This window comes from Drosophila suzukii, chromosome 2L (genome assembly GCF_043229965.1).
Source record: "Drosophila suzukii chromosome 2L, CBGP_Dsuzu_IsoJpt1.0, whole genome shotgun sequence".
Lineage (NCBI taxonomy): Eukaryota > Metazoa > Arthropoda > Insecta > Diptera > Drosophilidae > Drosophila > Drosophila suzukii.
The window spans coordinates 17,625,559-17,645,242 of NC_092080.1; the positions used below are offsets into that span (position 1 = coordinate 17,625,559).

General features: G+C 37.5%; 1 protein-coding gene across 6 annotated transcripts in view; it reads right to left on the minus strand.

Moving 5' to 3' along the window:
* Positions 1-19,684, minus strand: part of RapGAP1 (Rap GTPase activating protein 1) — an 88,762-nt gene that overhangs the window by 46,177 nt on the left and 22,901 nt on the right. The window contains exon 1 of one of the 6 annotated variants that reach the window (XM_017088135.4): positions 3,790-3,878. The exons of the other annotated variants lie outside the window; for them this stretch is intronic. Coding sequence (XP_016943624.3) covers positions 3,790-3,863 — 74 coding nt within the window. The 5' untranslated portion in view covers positions 3,864-3,878. Of the gene's footprint in view, positions 1-3,789; positions 3,879-19,684 lie in introns of those variants that run through there. 6 annotated transcript variants of the gene reach the window in all.

Consider the following 19,684-nt stretch of genomic DNA (forward strand, 5'->3'; position numbering starts at 1 on the left):
CTCCGGCGCCTTTGAAAAAAGTTTTATTGGCTGAATCGGGTTCCTTGCTTGATTTACATATTTTTAATCGTTCAGCGTATTTATTTCACCTTTTTTTGGGGTAAAATTTATACAATTTCTTGGACATTTTCTTGGCGGAACTTGTTTTTCACTTTATTTGCTGACAGCTTTAGGAAATTTATTGCTGCCCGATCGCAGAAAAGAAAGTTAAAAGTGAAAGTGTAGCCAAGGATAAGGAATATTTATTAGAAAATTTTCCAGGAGCAGCTGTGTGTGGTCAGCGGAAAAGATTTTCCCAGAATCCTTTGAAATTTTAAATTGAGATTAGGGGACTAAGTAGACCCAAATTGCTGTCAGTTTTCGAAGGAAAAGATAAAAGGGTTTCTGAGGTGAGTTGTAGGGCAGGGATTCTGGGCAGTATAATGATCATTATGGTAGAGTTCAATGTTTCCTTTGGGATGAGTTTCAAATGGGATAGTTAAAAATGACCTTTTGAAGAATTAGCAAAGGGTTCAATTGAAGCTGCAACCTCTGCAACTTTTAACTGGGAGAGTTTAAAAGTCATGTTGTGGCAAGGAACGAACTCATTTGTTAGTTATTTTTACTTTTTCTTAAAAAAAAACCTAACTAATTATTTCAATTAAAAGAAACCATGTTGATTTCCCCCATTACCAACGAAGTCATTGCATAATTACCTTTCCTCTGAAGTCTTGATAAATATGCAGAACATATATATGTAAATATTCGAAAAAGGCGACTCGAGCAACGTCAACAACCCATTTATTCTGGCCACCTTTCCCCAAACAAGTCGCTTCGATTCCCCCACTTAGTTCCTCCAGTCAAGTTCAATTTGACACGCAATTGCCGTCGTTTGGGGAACTACAGAAAAGGGGGTTCCGAACAACCTGTTGTTGGCCATGTTTTCCTCCCGTTTCGGCCAGTGCAAATGCAGCATGAAAATGCTGGTAATAACCGTTTAAACGTTGATACTTTTAATGCCTCTTACAGGTCGGTTACTGGATGGTAAAAGGGGGGGCTGATTCCAGCTGAGCCACTTTGCATATTAATGATGCGCGTCAGTCAGTCAGTTAGCATGGCTATTTATAAGGCCACGGAAGGCTCTGTTTTTGTCTTGGCCTTCTTCCCTTTGTCTTGCACTCGCAGGAAATACTTATGATCTTAAAATTCATTTCTTAAACTCATTTCTTGACTCATTAAATATACAAAAAAATTGTTTAACTGATTAATTTATAAGTCTTTATTAATTTTTTCTTAAGAAAGTAGTCTTTAAAATATGTTGGTTAAAGATTTCAATATGTTTTTTGAATATATCATCAATTTTAATAATTAGTTTAATAATAAATAATAAGTTCAAAGCACTTTAGGAAGGCTTTCGAACTTTTAAAAATTTGTGATGTAGTTTTTTTTAATTCCCTTGGTTTTCTTATTTTAACATATATATATTTTTCCAGTGTAGCTGAGTTCCTTGGCGTGAAATTAATGCGGACAAGGCACGCGCTTCTTCATAATGCACGCGCCGAACTTAAGCTCCCTATTTACCATACATCCCCATTTTGTCACCTTACCAAAAATCGTTGACCAAAATTTTTGGCGCGCTTTTCCTTTTGGCCAGGTGTCGTGTTCGCACACCTTAGTCATAGCTCTGTGGCTTTTTGACTTTGGCTAATAGGTTGGCATACAACTCCCCGAAATGTTATGTGGGCGACAACAAGAAGGTCGCGACTTGCAATCTTTGGTGTCAAATCTTCGCCTCGGGGTGTCGTTAATTTCCAATTATTGCCAAGCGGTAGGAAATATGTGGGTTGTTGTAGCGGGATTGCTTGATGTTGGCTCAACTAAAAATAAACATTATCCATTGTAATCGCCCCGCTGGAAATTTGCAACGCATTTCCGCCACAGCCGAAAATCTGATATCTAAAATCTGACAAAGATGCGACATTGAGGGATTGCCGGATTGTCGGGTTGGCGGCATAACGCGATTGATGGATGGCCGTATTGGGCTGATTAAATTAAATGCTTAATTGCCAGTGTGTGGCAAGTCCGTGTTAGTGGGTTAAACGTCGACGGGTGATTATTACCGCACTCGGGGATAAACATGTGCTGGTAACGCGTTTAAAGCCGCCAGCGATTCGCGCGCGTCTTTGTCGAGGCAATATATTTTTATTATGGCTCCTACTTATGTTGGTTGTGCTATATTGTGGGTTTATTTTTATTAAATTTTTAACGAGCTCACTGCCATAGAACCTAAAGCAAGCTCTAATGACTTGCGCATGCAATAGAAAATTTCTAGTGGTTTCCAAGCGACTCGTGCGCGTTTTATGCGGCCTAATTTTTATTGAGTCAAGTTTCTTTCAAAACTAGTTTGAGTTTTTCAAGAGCAATCTTTTGTGAGTTTAAAATCTTTTTAAGTTTTAGCATTTTGAATTGAGGATATATAAAATAATTAAAACAAAATTTACGTGACTAAAATTAAATTAACCAGATATTTCTTTACACACGGTAGGAAAAACGCTCGCGATTTGTGCGCTCGTTTTTCCACACTCGTCCGCTAATAAAACGCCTCGAATTATTTTGATTGCCTGCTAATGCAACTTCCTCCACAACTGCAGACTTCTAATTATGTTGGCTGCTGTTGCTTGCATGTCTTTTGACCATTTACAAGCAGTGGGTTAACTTAACCCCGCATCCCCCGCCCCGGAAACAGTTGTCTGGGTGCGGGCACAAAAAAATTAGGAGTCGAATGGAGCTGGGCAAATTATGATTGCACGTCTGCGCACTTTTTGAACTCTACTTCGAGATCATGGGCCCCCGAGGGGATTCCCATTTTGGCCAGACGGATATGCATGTGTGGGATTGGCTTAACGGTTTCGTCTTATTTTTAGATTTTTCACCCGATCCCAGCCAATTGATTATCACAGAAGTTCCTCTGTTGACTTAGCTGACTTGCAAAAAACAAATCCGCAAAAAGAACGCCTAACGAGGGTGCGAAAATAAAAACGCAAAAAGGGTTAAGCCATATCACCTTACACGTTTTCCCTGCATTTTTTTTTTGTAGTTACCCCTCTCACAGCTGTTAGGGTAAGGAAATGGGAAAACCATAATCATCATCATCATCAGCACTATCGTTCATTAATCATAAATTTAATTAACAAAACAGCCCAAGAAACTGACAAAAAGGTTTTCCTTGGCCTTAAGGTTTTTCGAAAACGGGATCTTTGCAAGGTCTTAGATATCCCTTTTTTACCTACCGATAATCCATAACTCATTCGCGATTTTTGCGGTCTGTATTTCACGCCGAGCATACAAACCCCCGAAAACAAATGACATTTGATGGTTTGCAAAAATAAAGGGATTGGTATAGGGGATATTTGCATATTTTATGCATTATGCCTATTTAGAGCGCACTCCCAAATACCTCCCAATTGCAATCGGAATCGGAATCCTGTCGAGTGCATATTGGCAGGCATACAGGCCTAATTAAGGCCCATTCCAAATTCAAATGGCAAATCAAATAATTTGCATAATTTTTGCATATGTCACAGAGCGACATAAAGAGACATAATAAGAGATAGAGGGACTGTTGTCAATATTTGCTTACATGACATTTATGCCTAGATATGGAAGGTAATGAATGGGGTTTGTTTAATAAACGAAGGCGAACATAAATTACTTGAAAGGAGATCAATGTGGAATTGTTGAACCTATCTACAACTATTCTTATACTTTGAAATCAAAATTCTTGAACCTTATTACAAAAAGTATACATACAGCAGATTTTTCATGTAGCGTTTGCGTGCCACCAATGTGTAGGATTCCTTATGTGTATGCGTTAAATATTTCATTTTGTTTGAGATCAGTTGTGAGATTTTCGAACAGGTAGAGATGCACTTTTCCTTTGGCCAGGTATAATTCACTTTTCTTTAGTGTTTTCTTAGGTCAAGATTTGCTCTTTTCTTTTCGAGAGCAGGTAGTTTTTGATTTGTTAGCTAAGTTAGGTTAGGATTTATCCATAGACATTGCACAGTAAAGTTAACACTAAGTATGAGCAAATAAACTTGTAAAATTCCCCAGTTTTCGTTTGGTATCTTTGAGATACATTCGCTCTTTTCGCTTCGCAGTTTATTTCGTTTTCGTAATTATTGTAGCGAACTTGACCCACTGAATCGACACGGAACCCGATTTTGTACAACCTAACCGCACGAAGAATATCGTTAAACTGAATTCTGTGTGCGTTGGAAAAAGGTCTGCGGAGTTGTAGTTGTAGTTTTCCAACCCCCGCTTTGAAGCATGTTCGATCGGTCTGATGCACAGTGGGCTAGGTAGATGAAAATGTTCGATCACTTAAATTATAAAAGAGTTATCATCATACTACAACATGCTTGGAGGTTATAAATGTAAGAATTCGGTAAATACTTTAAATTTTTTTAAGAATCATTATAGAATACTTTGTTGATATTTTAATTTTCTTAAAACCGGATCCACAGTTCGGTGTTGGAGTTGCAAGCCGGGTTTATAGCTCGAACTCGAACTTGAACTTGCGCTCAAGCCATTATTTGATACCGGTACCGGATACGAGCGCGTCACAAAAGGCTCGTTTTATTTACGTTTTTGGGGTTGGCCCCTGTCCATTTCCAGCTTCAAACAATAGGCCTATGAATTCCGTTCGGGGAGTTCTCTTCTATAATTTCCAACCCAAGTTGGTCGCACATGCAAAACACGCCAAACAATAGGACTGTCCACCTCTTTGTGCGCAGTGGAGAATAAGTCATTAACACCTGAACTGGGCGCAGGCTCAGTGAACTGACAGATCAGATATCAAAATTACGGAGATGTTGGGTGGAAAGGGGTGTGATACAGAAATTGTCGTCGTGACAAGGTTGGCTCAGGCCTTTGAATTGTAAAATCGGATTACATAAACATAAATACTTAATACTGATGATAAATTGCAAAAATATGTTAATATCGCTCAAACACGAGTTTTGATGTTATCAATAAAATGTATTGAATATTATATTTCAATTGCCAAAGAACTCCTCGATAAAATATGTTTTTATTATATATAATGTTATAAATTTATTATCATCTATGTTTTCCTAAATTACCTGATGATGTCCTATCCTTAACACATACCCCTACCGAATGCAATAATACTTAATAGCTTCTTCTTTTCGACCGGATCATCTGTTGCCTCAACAGTCTACACCCATTTCGTATATCCCAACGTTAGCGCAACAACAGCAGACCTAATGCCCACGATCAGACTAATAAGTATCTCCTCAACCTTATCATTAAAATTCAATTCGATTTTCACATCACTTCCATTTCCTCTTCCTCTGGCCTGACTCTCTATCTTTAGGTTTTGTACCTGAACCTATTTCGGATCTGCTCCCATTCGAAGCGCTTTATTAACCGTGTTTTCGTTTAGTTTTCCTTTTCTGTTTTTTCTTTTCTTTCTGGAGTGCAACTCTTCATCTTCAGTTTCCAATGTTGGCCATAACTTTCTATCCATTGTTTCTAGGGCCTATCTTTCTGCATATCCATCCCTCTTTTCCCCTGCTTGTTGCCCCGACTGAGGTTTTAATGGTCGTTCCGCTAGTCACTCAACGTTCAACACCTCATAATTCTATTGTCTTTCGACCTGTCCCGAGTTTGTTTCTTTTGCCGTGTGTGAGTTTGCATACATAATCATGATAATCAGCGTCTTCTAGGCTTCCTCCCCTCGTTAACTTCACTTTCTGCCGCCGCTTCTTCTTGGCTAGTTTATTTTTCTAATTCCTTCTCTTTTTTTATGAATTATGCAAATTTGTCGCCAGTCGACAAGGCACTCCACCCAGTTTTTTTTTTCGCTCTCCGAATGATTTTTTTTCTCTGGCTTTTTTATGATTTTTTAATTTGCAGCTCACTTGAAAGTAAGGTTCTCTTAGCTCTCTCTTTCTGTGTTATTTTATTCTAATTGTCTTCTCAGGTGTCAAAGGCGCCTGCGCACGCGTTTCTCACCCCAAAAAGTGAAAAAAGGGGCATAGGGAGATGTAAGGGTCGCACCTCACCCTACAACCCTAAAAAAGCACTCTACCTTTCAGGGGTGAGTACCGAAAAAAAAAACATTTTTTAGTTTGAATTTATAATTTCTGGTCCAATATCTTGTACCTCTCATTCTCGTTCGTTATGATTTGTTCGCTCAATTGGTAAAGTTTGATTTGAAATTATTTTTTTCTGGCTGAAAATGTGAATTTTCAAAAAAAAAATTTACATAATTTAATGAATTTTTATATGCAGCAATTGACAGAAACAAACCATAGAGAATTGAACAAAACAAACTATAAATTGGTTAGGGTACAACGGATTCTCTGCATAAAATTAGGAGATAGATTTTACGGTTGTGAAGGAGGTGGCAACATGGGTTTTTAAAGAACAATGAGTAGATATTTGGGTTTGTCGGTTTTATACAGTAATTTTGTGGGTTTATAATGTGATAGGCTACAAAATTATACCCAAATTTTTAAGATACAGTTAATGTTTAATTCTATGGATGTTATACGTTTCTATAACCAAATAAAATTAATAAAAAAATTCCACTTTGAGAACTTAAAGCTTAATTATTATTATTTTTTTAAGAGCGCAGTGTGACACTTTAATTAAGACCCCTAAGAACAAAATTCGTGTTACAAATTCATGACATTTTTCTGTCGTTCAACCCATCATCTGATTAGATATTCATTGTTCCTGTAACCCCAGCCTCATTTGGCCATGACATTGATAGCAGACGTTAACCCATGACTAACTAACTTTGCTCGCCCCTTTCAAAAAAGAAAACAAATTCCCAGGCAAAAAAAGAACGCGAAAGCTAATTCATTTCAATGAAAATTTCCGCAATTACAGAACGAAATTAAATGTTAGAAATGTTCAACGGTTCTGTATATTTTTTCCCATCCAGTTGGACTTTGTGGTGGGTGTGGGTGGGGCGTGGGAAAGGGGAAAGGGGGTGGTGGAGAAAAGAGGCTGTTAGGGGAGGCTGTCAGTCAAGCAGACGCCGCTGCAGCAAAGTACATTAACCCATGTTGTGGAGGCCTCACTCGAATGGGAATTGCTTGGGAAAGGCTGTCCCCTAACAGCCCCTCTGCCACCCACATTGCCACCCCTTTCACCGCCCACAAAGGCCACTCAAGGGGGAGAAAGAGAAACAGCCACAAAACGGGAGCGACAACGACACCCTTTCGAAACATTTCTACTGCTGATTGTATACGCGTGTATCCACAGTTGAGGTCAAAATAATAATGGTGCAAATGGCAGGTCAAACACGAATTTTTAACATTTCATTTGAAAATGCGGCTAGGGAGTGACACAATAATCTGAACCTATACAAATATATTTTAACCATAAGACCTCTCATTATATGAAAAATAATGTATAATGTTTTATAACGATCAGCGAACAAAATTATATATTTTTTAAAGGTATTTTAGGAAGATTTTAATTTTTTAAATATATTTAACATTTGCTTTGGTTTTTTTTATCCCTACTGTTTCATTTATTTTGCTTTCAATTATGGGCTTATTTATTTGTTTTTGGCTGTACTGTATGCAGATATCCATGTAGTTAGGTTTGTAGATTTGCATGTTTTTGTTACGCTTGTTAAATTGCTCCAAATGCTCAGATAAAAGAGAAAAATGATGTAGAGCAGATGGGGGTTAAATCTGCAGGACACTGATTTCACAGAAATCTTTAAAGGCCTATTTTAAAGCACGTTTAAATAAAATAAAATAAGTTGTATGCATGCTACAAACTTTAATTAATTTTCCTAAAATTATTATTTTCAGTTGATTTTTGGCTTAGTGTAGGGAAATATAGATTCAACCCAACATTTTCCTACCGCTCTTAAGTTAAGCACTTGCTGCATTGGCGCATTTTTGCAATGTTTCCGTTTTGAATTCACTTTTCATTCCCCTGTTGCCCCGCACCAATCATTTTTTTCCTGCCACCCCCTATATTCGCCCACTTTTACCCAACCCTTTTGCAAATTAACAAACCGAGTTGAGCTTCGTCCTGAGTTCAGGAGCTGCGAAATGCAAAATGCTGCTGAAACTGTCTCGCGAGTGTCTCGGCTTTTCCCCCTAAATCAACCCCCGCTTTTCCGCTTTCCCTCTAGGCACACATAATTAAAACGTCATCGTCGCTGTCGTATTTGTTGCTGTTGTGGGTATAATAGTCAGCGCTTTTTGTTCGCTCCTCGGGCTGAAGGATATTATATCAACTCTGCCGGCGAGGAGTTTCGTGAGCCATCAGGAGGTTATAAATGCGTTTTACTGACAGAAGAGGTAGATATATTCGTGTAGGCGCAAGTGTCAAGATGCTTAAAGATATTACAGAGATATGTATTCCTTAAGCTATGGACTTTAAATAAACTTAGCACATAACAGAGGCCTTTAGAATGTTATAAAAGTGTTAGTCAGTATAATAAAATAATAATATTTCCACCCTTTAAGCTAAAACAGTATCATAATATATGCTAATATAGAAATAGGGTATTTTATCTTCGATGATGAGAGAGATCCATTCGATACGGCTACCTCAACAAAAAGCGAAGCACTTGAACAGGTTCACACGACTACCAATCCCACTCCGTTTCCCCATAATTCACCCCTAGAATTTCCTCATTTAATGAAATTTAGGCAGCCCCCTACCAACCTACATCCTCTTTAGCCGCTTCGAGTTTATAAGCATCCTCATTGAGAGTTTATTTTCTCTCAGTGCATTGCAGACTTTTCAACTTTTTTGGTTGGGGAAATGTAGCCAAAGAAAACCAGTGGGAGAATCCTGCTGGCAAAGACTCTTCTTGTTGGCTCAACAATTCAGAAAGGCTAAGTTCTTGCATAATTGGAATGCATAATGTTTGGTTTGTGCATCAGGATATTCAGGCAATCATTCGGCACATTTCAACAGTTTTCGAGTAAACTAATTTGCTCGTAAAATTTGCATATTGGGCATCGAATGTCGGGCAAACTGGTTTCGATCACATCTCTCAGATAGCATTGAAAAATGAGAATCCAATAAAAGCCATAGAGGTCGTAGAGTTGAGGGGTTAAAGAGCCAAAAACGTTGTGCTAAAGAGGAGTAAAAATTCAACATGCGGGCCCCGGAGCAAAACGCAGACAGTGAACACACACAGAGAGCTCTCTCATGCACATAAACAGTGCAGTGTCCCTACAATGTATTGTGAACACTCTGTTAGAAAGAGGGGGAAAAGAGTGGGCTATAAGAAGAAATATACCATAGAGAGTCCTTACAAGTACGCAGACAGGCTGTTAAACTGGGAAATTTGAAGATTTCGCAATTTCAACGAAGTTTCTATACTCTGAGAAGAGTTAGGAACTTTTACTAATTAATGGGTTGATGGGTATACCTTTTTTAGTTTTTTCTTAATGATTTTAATAGTTTAAAAAATGGTATTTAGTTCTGAACATGTCTAATTTTGTTAGGGACTTAGCTCTATTAGTAAGTAAAACTATACTATACTATAGTCATAAGTTACAAGTTCCCTTAGAAAATAGGGTATTTACAGGAGAGAGACAAGTACTTTATTTCATCAACGTTGACAAATTCATTGTGAGCCAGAGTCGGACGTTTTTAGATCTGGATGTCCTGGCTGTTTCGTGTGTCCTGTGCGAAAGTCCTGCATCGGTATATGTGTGTGAGGGCCATGCAAATTTGCTGTCACACACCTTTAAAGCCAATTTCAAGGCACCTCTGGCTCTCTTTCGGTTGCCTATTTGTATTTGCCTGTTGTCCGGAGTTAATTTTTTCAATTAAGTGAGCTCCTGTCCTGCTGTTTCCCTCACCATCCATTGGCCTTTCCAATTTAATTGCTCTGTACTGACTATATATGCAAAATAGCAAAAAGTTTCCCCCCAGAAAGTTTGCGAGGCTTAAGCTATTTATAGAACTGAATGGGACTCCTGCAATTTCCCCAATCCCCCAAAAAGTCATCCATCCAACAGTCAAAAGTCACAAGTGGAAAAGCTTCTTCAGAACGGATTCGAATGACGCTGGGAGAATTTTACTCTTGGACTTTCAACTGGCTGGCAGGAAAGCCAATAATGAAATTATATTAGCAATATTCCGAGAGAAAATGGCAACGGGGAAACGAGCCAGCCCAAGGCCAAAACAGAAAAGTTTTTGGAGAAGGAAATGCTTCGAGTTTCTCAAAGGCAGATGGTTTATCTTTAAGATGGTTCCTAATGAAAAGTTTGTCTAGAATGAAATTGAAAGAAGTCATTTCTTTGAAATAGGTGCTGGAATCTTGGTAGAAATGTTGCTTTATTAGTTATTATAAGATTGTAAGCTAACAAACTTAAATAGTTGGTATATAAACCAAAAAGTGGCTTTACCTAAAACTATTTAGAATAGGATTCTTTTAATTTTTTAAAATTTTTTTAGTAGCATTTAAGATTTTATGTATCCATTTTTTCAAATGTACCTACAATAAATTTTAACATTATCGTTTGTTTTAAAACAATATCGAACATACTAAGTAGAAGTAGGACTTCTGTAAAATTGTTTATGTCTACAAAAAGGAAAACTTGTTTATTGCATTTTCGGATATGTATTCCTCTGATATTTTTATGTTAATTTATTTTTCCTATTGCCTAATGAGCCGTGACCTGGTCGTGTTATCCTTGACACCATCGAACATGTGCTAACCATTTTCCGATAAATACAAAAAACCGAAATGGGAACAGAAACGGAAACACATTGGGGAACGTGTCACAAAATGTGTTTTTAATTTGCCCAACTCATGTCAGGGGTCAGGTGTAAAAATGCACTGTCCTTTCTAGCGGATTCCACATGGCGACCACACACGCTAGCCACGCCTCCAACGCCTCCCTTTTATTTTGGCCATGTCACAAGCTGAATTGTAATTGCCTGACATTTTGGCTCGTTAGCGGCGGGAAAATTGCAATAATTGATGGCAAACAAAAATAATTTTAATTAATTTTAATGAATGGATGAATCCTACTCCTCCCTTATATACATTTCTTTTTTTTGCATAGCAGATCCCATTCAGTCTGTGTTTTATGGCCTCGCTCCTTGGCTCATTATTAAAGCCACCTTTTGTGGCTGGTTTTTATGTCTCTTCCACTCGGGTGGCCTCAAAAGGTGTCTGAGAAATGGGAGTGTTCCATTTAGAGCAGCTCTTCAGGTGTCACTTGAGTGCCACTTGGTCACTACTAATTAAAATTGCTTATGCCGTATATGACAATACAGTTTATAGCCCACATTTCACTCTCGAAAATTGATTGAATTAGGCTTAAATATTAATGAGTTTTAAGTGCGTGCCTCACTAATAATTAAATTGTCATGTTTTGTATGGGGGCTATTATTCATAATATGTGCTCTGTCACAGACACACAGGCTTTTCATTCTCTTCTTGGCTGCTGCATCCAAAAATAGACTCCAATTTGTGCCAATTTTATGGAAATGTTTTTGTCTTTTTCCGCCTTCGCAACATGAAAAGCTTTTGCCTTGGGCACACCTGTGGCCAAGAAGAAGAAGAGGCTTTAGTTCCACGCTCTGTGGAGTTTTCCCTCCTTGAGTTTTCCTTCATTTGGTTGGCCCCAGGGGTCAGTGGGTCCTCCTCACTTTCTGCAACGACTTTTCGCCTTGTCATTCCACTTTGACTGGTCATTTCTCATTTCGGCTATTACGCATTCTATATCCTAGGTTGTGTGGGAGGCTGACAGGTGGAGGGGGAAAACATGGGCAGTGGTCTGCCCATTTTAATTAAACTTCAATTTATTTTATTGCAATATTTATCGCCCCACGGGCATATGGAACAGCCCATTTCATTTAACTCTGGGCGCAACATTAAAGGAGAATGGTTGTAAGGGGATAAAAAGAAAAAAGGAAAGTTAGGGTAGTCTTTTGCTATAGGGAAAAATCCTGACCTAGTTTTTATCGTTATTACGAGGCTTAATTCTTTTTAATTGGAAGCTAAAAACTGGGATTAGCCTTAAAGGACGGCAGGTAAGCAACTAAAATAATTTTAAAAATATTAACAGCACTATTATAATAAAGCTAATGTCGTAAGTACGTTAAATCTAGGTCAACAATTTTAGTTTTAGTCAAACGAGTAAATGTGCAATTATGTTAATTTTAATTTTAGTGAAGCCTAATCCAAGGTAGTCAAAAAAGGTAAATGGCTAATGATATTTTCCATGAATTGACACTTATTTAACGAAAACAACGTCCCTGAATTCTCAAGATTTATTTACTAAAATAGCAGGGTTCCGTGAACTCCCGTCCAATCTTTAGGCTCCAAAGAACTCTGGCTTCAAAGATCCCTTCCCAGGAGGCCATGAAACATCGCCCTTTGTGAAGGAAAAACGCATGACCGACCAGGCAAGGGTTCACTGGAAGCGATAAAACATACTCGTACGTCGTACAATATACACATATTGCAATTCAAGTTCCCAGTCCCATGACTTTCTTATCAAAAGGCCTGGATGGCGACAAGTTTCTCACGTTTTATCGGGAATCTTTTTTGCTTTTTCGACGGCAACAAAAGTTTTCCATCGTCCTGAATATATTTCATGTATTATTTGTTGTCGCCTGTCTGACAGGCAAACCCACAACACTTGTGCGAACCACTTGATATTGCTCTGTGGCATATATCCACCTCTTTCTATCTGCCTGTGCCCATCTCTTTCCACCTTTGCCTTCCTTTTCATAAATATATATCTGCGGCACGCAGCATCTTTGTCACATTACCACATTTATCAATAAAGTGCTCGCAATATTGCAACTTGGAACCGATGAAGAAGAGATCCCAGCCAGAGGGAGATGGGTAGAGGTAATGGTTTGTTGAGTGTTCCATCTCTTTCCATCACAGAGCGAGTGCCTGTGGCAGTTTTGCAGTTTGCAATTCGCAGTTCGCACAATGTCCCGTTATCTGGATGCTGCCGTTTGACAGTGGGCGGTTTTATGTTTCGGTTTTTGGTCCCAGCTTCATCGTTTGCCGCCTGTCAACAACATAAATAATATTCGGAGAAGTGTGAAGGAATGCGAGACAGTGCGAACTGCCAGCGGGCAAAAATAAGATGGATTTGGAAAAGTTAAGGCGGATTTAAAATACGCTTTATATAATACGATTTATTATTCAGAGTATTAGAAAAGTTTGCATTGAAAGTATTCTAGTTTATCCATATTGTCTTCTTTTATGTATAAATTATTTAAGTTGTTGAAATCCCATAAAAATCTTTTATAAAAGGTTACGAACTATTCCATAAGCCAACACCGCCCTTCTACGCGATTCTCAAAAAAGCTAGCTAATAAGAAGTTCTTCATTGTGTATAAATTATTGAACCTATTTTAATGAATTCAGTATTATAATTTAATCAATTATTTAAGTTGTTGCAATCCAATAAAAATCTTTTATAAACTATTCCATAAACCAACACCGCCCTTCTATGCGATTCTCAAAAAAGCTAGCTAATAAGAAATTCTTCATTGTGTATAAATTATTGAACCTATTTTAATGAATTCAATATTATAACTGTAGTTTAATACATCAACCAATAAATCATCTTTTCTCATACTTATTTGAAGGTCTGGCAACAGCTAATATACCCTAAAACACAACGTCACCGCTGACTGAACATTGCATATTGGCCACCAAATATTGAATACAATAAAATATTTATTGAATTACGGAAGCTGTAGCAGTGATTCGAGAGTGTTTCGCTTGACGCTTTCCGAGTTCGGTATAGTTTTGTGGGAACGGATGGTTTGGGGGCGAGAAACAAGACGTTACAGCTAGTTATTATTTGCTCCATGGGAAAATTATTGGTTTTCGTTGGAAACTTATTACACACAACTGAATCTCCATGCCAACAAAGAGTTAAGGCAAAAATTTGGATTCCGGGAATTGAAAATCATTTGCTTACCTGAAAGAAAAGAAAGATAAAGATAATTAATTTGGGATGTTTAAAAATAAAATAGAGGAAACTATTTTCTGATAAGTATAATAATGTGAACTAATTGCTGGAAAATTTAAAAGTAAGGAAACTATTTTCTGATAAGTTTACCTATGCAGTTATGCAATTATGAATTATTTAGCAAGAGATATTTTTAAGCATAACAATAAGAATGGAATGCTGGAAAACTGATCCTAATACCAGAGGCTGGTACTTTATAAAATTTAACTCTACAGACATGAAACCTTAAGACTTATTTTATGGGAATAGTTGACATTTGAAAAACGGACTTTTGCGAGGGAAACTAATTACCAAGTGAACTTCTAAGGGTTCAAACTAGGGGTCAGACTTCAGTCGGACTAAACACACTTCCTCTCCTCATCACTCCCATTTTGCCTATTACTTCCGTTCCACCGCTCCAACTTCCTTTGTTTGTCTGCCTCTCGGCCACTTCTTAGCCGCTTTTCGTCTGGGCTTTAATTTTGCACTTCCGATTGTTGGCCAAGAGCGCCAGAGCAGCAAGAAAAAATAAAAAAATAAAAGTAAACAATGATACAGTCAAAGACGCCTATTAATTTTCTTTTATTTGCCGGGAGTTTCTTCAGTGTTTTGTTTTGTGTTTTTTTGTTTTTTGTTAAGCAATACGTTATTGTTGTCTTTTCGGCGCTGCTCAGTTGATTTTTGGCAACACAACAATTTTTGGAGCCACTTTGTTGCTGTTACCAACAACTTTATTAGCAGTAACAAATTTTTGTTTTGTTGTCGGTGATATAAGTTAAATGTACACCCTCCACCCCACCATTCCGACCATTCGGTTGAGCGATTTGGCGGCGATTGCATCGCATGTATCGCATTTGAGCCAAAATGGTCGAAATGTTGCAACATTTTCCACATTTATTCACGCGCCACATTTAGTTGTTGCTTTTGGGCTTGTTTTTTATTTCAGTAATTGTTGCTGTTTCAACTGCCACTGCATTAAATTAAATTACACGCTTTTAAGGTCTTTTCCCTTTTTCGTCTGCGGCTAGCTGCATTTTAGTTGTAGTTTTCATATTAACTGAAATTAGCCAAATTACATTTTTATTTTTGTTTACAGCCGTAATCTTCATCGGTTTTCGGTGTCGGTTTTATGACCTCTTCCCGCTTCCCATTAAACAATTACATAATTAAAATTAAAATTGTATGATGGTACAACCTAATAACGAGTGTTTACAAATGTTTTAATTTCCCCGAGTTGTGTGTTGGATGTGTGTTATACCACTTAAATTATCCAATTCATGTGGAACTAAAGAGAATTATGTGTGCAGCGAAATAAAACAACGTGAATTTTATAAACGTTTTGACTTGTGGCTGAAGGTTTCATATAATGCTGTTTTACCAGTTTATAGAATTCTTGCCACCTGTTAAAATTTATTTAAGGATTTCGATATTTGCACTGCATTTTTTTTTTTAATTTGTCAATGGAGCTTTCTGACTTCAATTTTAAATTAAAATTATACAAAGTTTATATGGGATTTTTGAAAGGATATTAAAGGTCGCCGAATTTTGGATTATTTTAGGTATAACCAGAAAGTGGATGGTGTGAAAAATATAAATGTATTCAAAGTTAATTCCAGGCTATACAAATTATGAAGGATAGCCATGAAAAAGAAATAGAAAGTCTTCTTTAAAAAGACATTGCATTGTTATCTGAATCGCTTAGAACCTTTGTTTAGTCTTAAAAGGGAAAATAATTAAGAAAGTAAACCCTGATGCAACTGGTCCATAACAAAAACCTCCAGGACCTTTTTTCCCCACTTGTTTCTGTCCCATTTTTTCTCCACTCCATTATGCACTTCTCTTTTATTGCTCTCCGCTCCCCACTCCATTTTAGTCTAGGCCACTTCGTCTACATAATTTCCCCTCGGACCGCAAGTCAAATTCTCGACTGCGTGTGTCTGGGCATAATTCAATTTCTGGCTCTGGCGTAATCCCAGCCCAAGAACCAAGGTGGGACACCTCCTCCTAACTGATCGATGTTCAAAGTTTCTGGCCTTTAAGATTTATCGCTTAAATTATTAAATCGTTGTGGCCAGCAAATCGCTGTTGTTTTTATTAGTTTTATGAAGTTCTTGATTGCCGTGTTGTAGTTTGCATATAATTAAATTTATTTATTCAACTTTCTGGCCAACCGCACGGTGAACAAAAAACCGAAACAAAAGCCAGAACATTTTCTGCCTTGCTTTTGCATGCCCAAAAATATTTTGTGTATTATTTACTCAGCCATAAATGACATTTTTTATTTTACGCAAATATTTTTGCTGTTTATTTATCCATGAGGTTATCGTACATGAGTTTGTTTATGAGTGTGGCAGTTTGCTTATATAATTAACAGATACATTTGCTCTAAATTTGTGTGCTGGGGTTTATAAACAATGTGTGTGTGGGGGGTCCACTGAGTTTATTGTTGATGAAGGGTCCAAATAAATGGCTCGCCTATTTTGGCGTAAAGAATTTACGCGCACGAATGAAAATATGCAAAACTATAGCACAATTTTGACTTGTTTATAACATTTGATACGTTTTATAAAGAATTTTACAACGGTTTTGGGAATGAAAAATATTTTCTTAAAAATAATAGTACTCAGAATCTCTTACCAAAAATAAACATTTTCTTAGAAGAATTTAAGAATACGAAAATAAACATTGTGTAATACCAATTTTTATTTAATCCTCCCTTCGCAGAGAAACCCTGCCTTTTGACTGCTACTCAGACAGCCACTTAACACCCGATAAAAGCCCAATTGAAAATGCCCACAAATTGAGCCCCAAACATTTCATTAGGCTTCATTTCATTCGACGGCTGTTTTCGTATGCACCCTCTAATTTATGCATCGCATTTCGGGACTGGACAGCGAGATTTTGCGTCAGACTTCCACGGTCGTATGCAATTTGCTCGCTAATTGGCAAACACTTGCACTGCCAGCGATATTTATGGCCAGATATTAACTAGGTAAAGCCGAAGCTATAGCTTCAATCTGCATCAGGTCGCTCTGCACTGTACAACACTCAACGCCATGTGAAACACGTGCCCATTAATCAGTGTGAAAATCGCCGCTGGCCCGGTCGGACCCACTTTGGAAATAAATAAGCCGACAAAAATTGGCCGTCTGTCACATTAAGAGCTTATAGATGGAAGAGAAGGCAGTTGATATGGGGGTTGGGTCTTGGGTATTGGAGGTGGCTGAAATCCGCTGGGAGCCGACTGCCAAGTTGTCAAACGGGGGCAAATGTAAATGCAAATTAGCCATAAGTCACTGAGGTTTCAGGACATTTGTGAAACAGCCGTTAAATACAAAAAATAAATGAAAAATAATTATTCGTTATTATAACTCTGGAGATATTATCAGCTAAACATACTTTAAAATCGTTTAAAACTCTACACACTCTAAATATTTTAATGATGTATAAAACATAAAGTGCTTAAAAGCAAAAACGTTGTAAAATATTCAAATACGAAAAAGCATTTGTGTATTTATACCCGTTACTCGTAGAGTAAAAGGGTATACTAGATTCGTCGGAAAGTATGTAACAGGCAGAAGGAAGCGTTTCCGACCCCATAAAGTATATATATTCTTGATCAGGATCACTAGCCGAGTCGATCTAGCCATGTCCGTCTGTCCGTCTGTCCGTCTGTCTGTCCGGATGAACGCTGAGATCTCGGAAACTATGAGAGCTAGGCTATTGAGATTTGGCGTACAGATTCCTGAGCTTCTTACGCAGCGCAAGTTTGTTTCAGTAGACTGCCACGCCCACTCTAACGCCCACAAACCGCCCAAAACTGTGGCTCCTACAGTTTGGATGCTAGAATAAAAATTTTAACTGAAATGTATTGTTCTCATCAATACCTATCGATTGATCCAAAAAAAAATTTGCCACGCCCACTCTAACGCCCATAACGCTTAAATCTGTATACCGCCGGTAGGTGGCGCATTTTAATCTCGCTTTGCTGCTTGCATATCTCCATATAGCTGAGTAACGGGTATCTTATAGTCGAGGTACTCGACTATAGCGTTCTTCCTTGTTTTTTTTTTTAAATATCTCAATAATAATAAACCTTGTACTACGAATGCTCTACAAAATTCTAAAATAAGTCTTTATAAATTCAACATCTATTTTATTTTAACGAAGTCTGAGTTTAAAAAAATATGTTTAGAGATTTCTTTTGTATAATAAATTGATTAAGAATGGGCTAAGTTTATAAAATATAATACTTTTTTATTCAAATCAAAGTTAAGTTCTACACTTAAAGCATACTAAAAATGCAGTCTGGTGCAATTGATGACTATTATATACATAACAGTCCCCATGGGAACTTTTATGAAAGTATTCTTTGGGTCGTTTACCAATTATTTATATTCCCCTCGGAATCACGCGATCCACACTATGCTATATGTGCTAAACACTCCTTTCCTGCACTCCAGTGCTAAAAAGCACCATGGGGAGTTTGTTTTTAAAAACGCTTTTAATTGCATCGGCATTGTTTCCATTCATCCGTTCTTTATCCGATTGGGTTTCACATTTGTTTTTTTGTGCCTCGCAAATTGCATTGCAAATGCAATTGAAAAATGCAATTTGCAATTGTCTCCGATCTCCTTGCACGCACGCATTTGATGCGTGTGCAGTTGACAAATTCAAAGCCAAAATGCGCATAAAAATGCGCATAAATAACGCTACGGTCCGCTTTCGGCCCCATTCATTCTGTTCTGGCCTGTCGTTTAAAAGCCTCTAATATTTGTCAAAAAAAATGTGCAAATATCATACGTATTTTGCTTTAAATTAAATTTTATTTTGCCCATAGCGAGTAGAATCAATTAATGTTTTAATGCTTGCACAGCAAAAAATGAAATGGAAACTGAAAATAAAAGAACTTTTGTAGGGCAACAATAGCAGTAATGTAAATACATGTTGAGCAAATATAAAGAAATGTATACAAATATTAATTCATAAATTAAAAAAATTGCACATGAGAAGATAGATATACTTTTTCTTGCCATCAACTAAAAATAAATCATCAATTGTTTGTAATTAAATAGAAATACATAACCATGTTTACAAGAAATCGCATAAAATCTACAGCTCTATAGATAATGGTACACCTCTTCATTCTACTCAAACGAGGTATAAAATTTCCAAATAAAATGTGGAAAGTCTAAAATGAAATATATAGAAAGGAGTAGTGTATGTAAAATAAAACAGGAGTGGGGCAACGTCCAGTAAACAATGCGGAATGGAGCACACAAAACAGTGGCTGGCAAAAGTGCTCGCCCCAGCGTTCCGGCATTCAGACACTTCTGCGTTTATTGCACTCTCGAAAAGCCTCTGTATTCCACCTCACCCCTTGGCACATTGGTCAGACAATTTGCAGTGTTGTCTCGGCTGCCAAATTTAACCCGAGGCAGCAGCTTCATTTTTTTTACGCTTTTTTCACATTTTTGCTTTCCATTTTACGTTTTTTGTTTTTCACATTTTCGTGCCACACGCCATTTTCATGCGATTCCCCCTCTTGGCCGAAAAACTTTGCTCTCTATTTTTTTTTTGCAACACATTTTTCATAATTCTTGAGGCATTTTCCCAACCGCCAAAGCCGCTGCCGCCGCCAGACAACTGCAAAGTTTTTCCTAGTGTGGAAATTATATTTTGCCATCATGTAA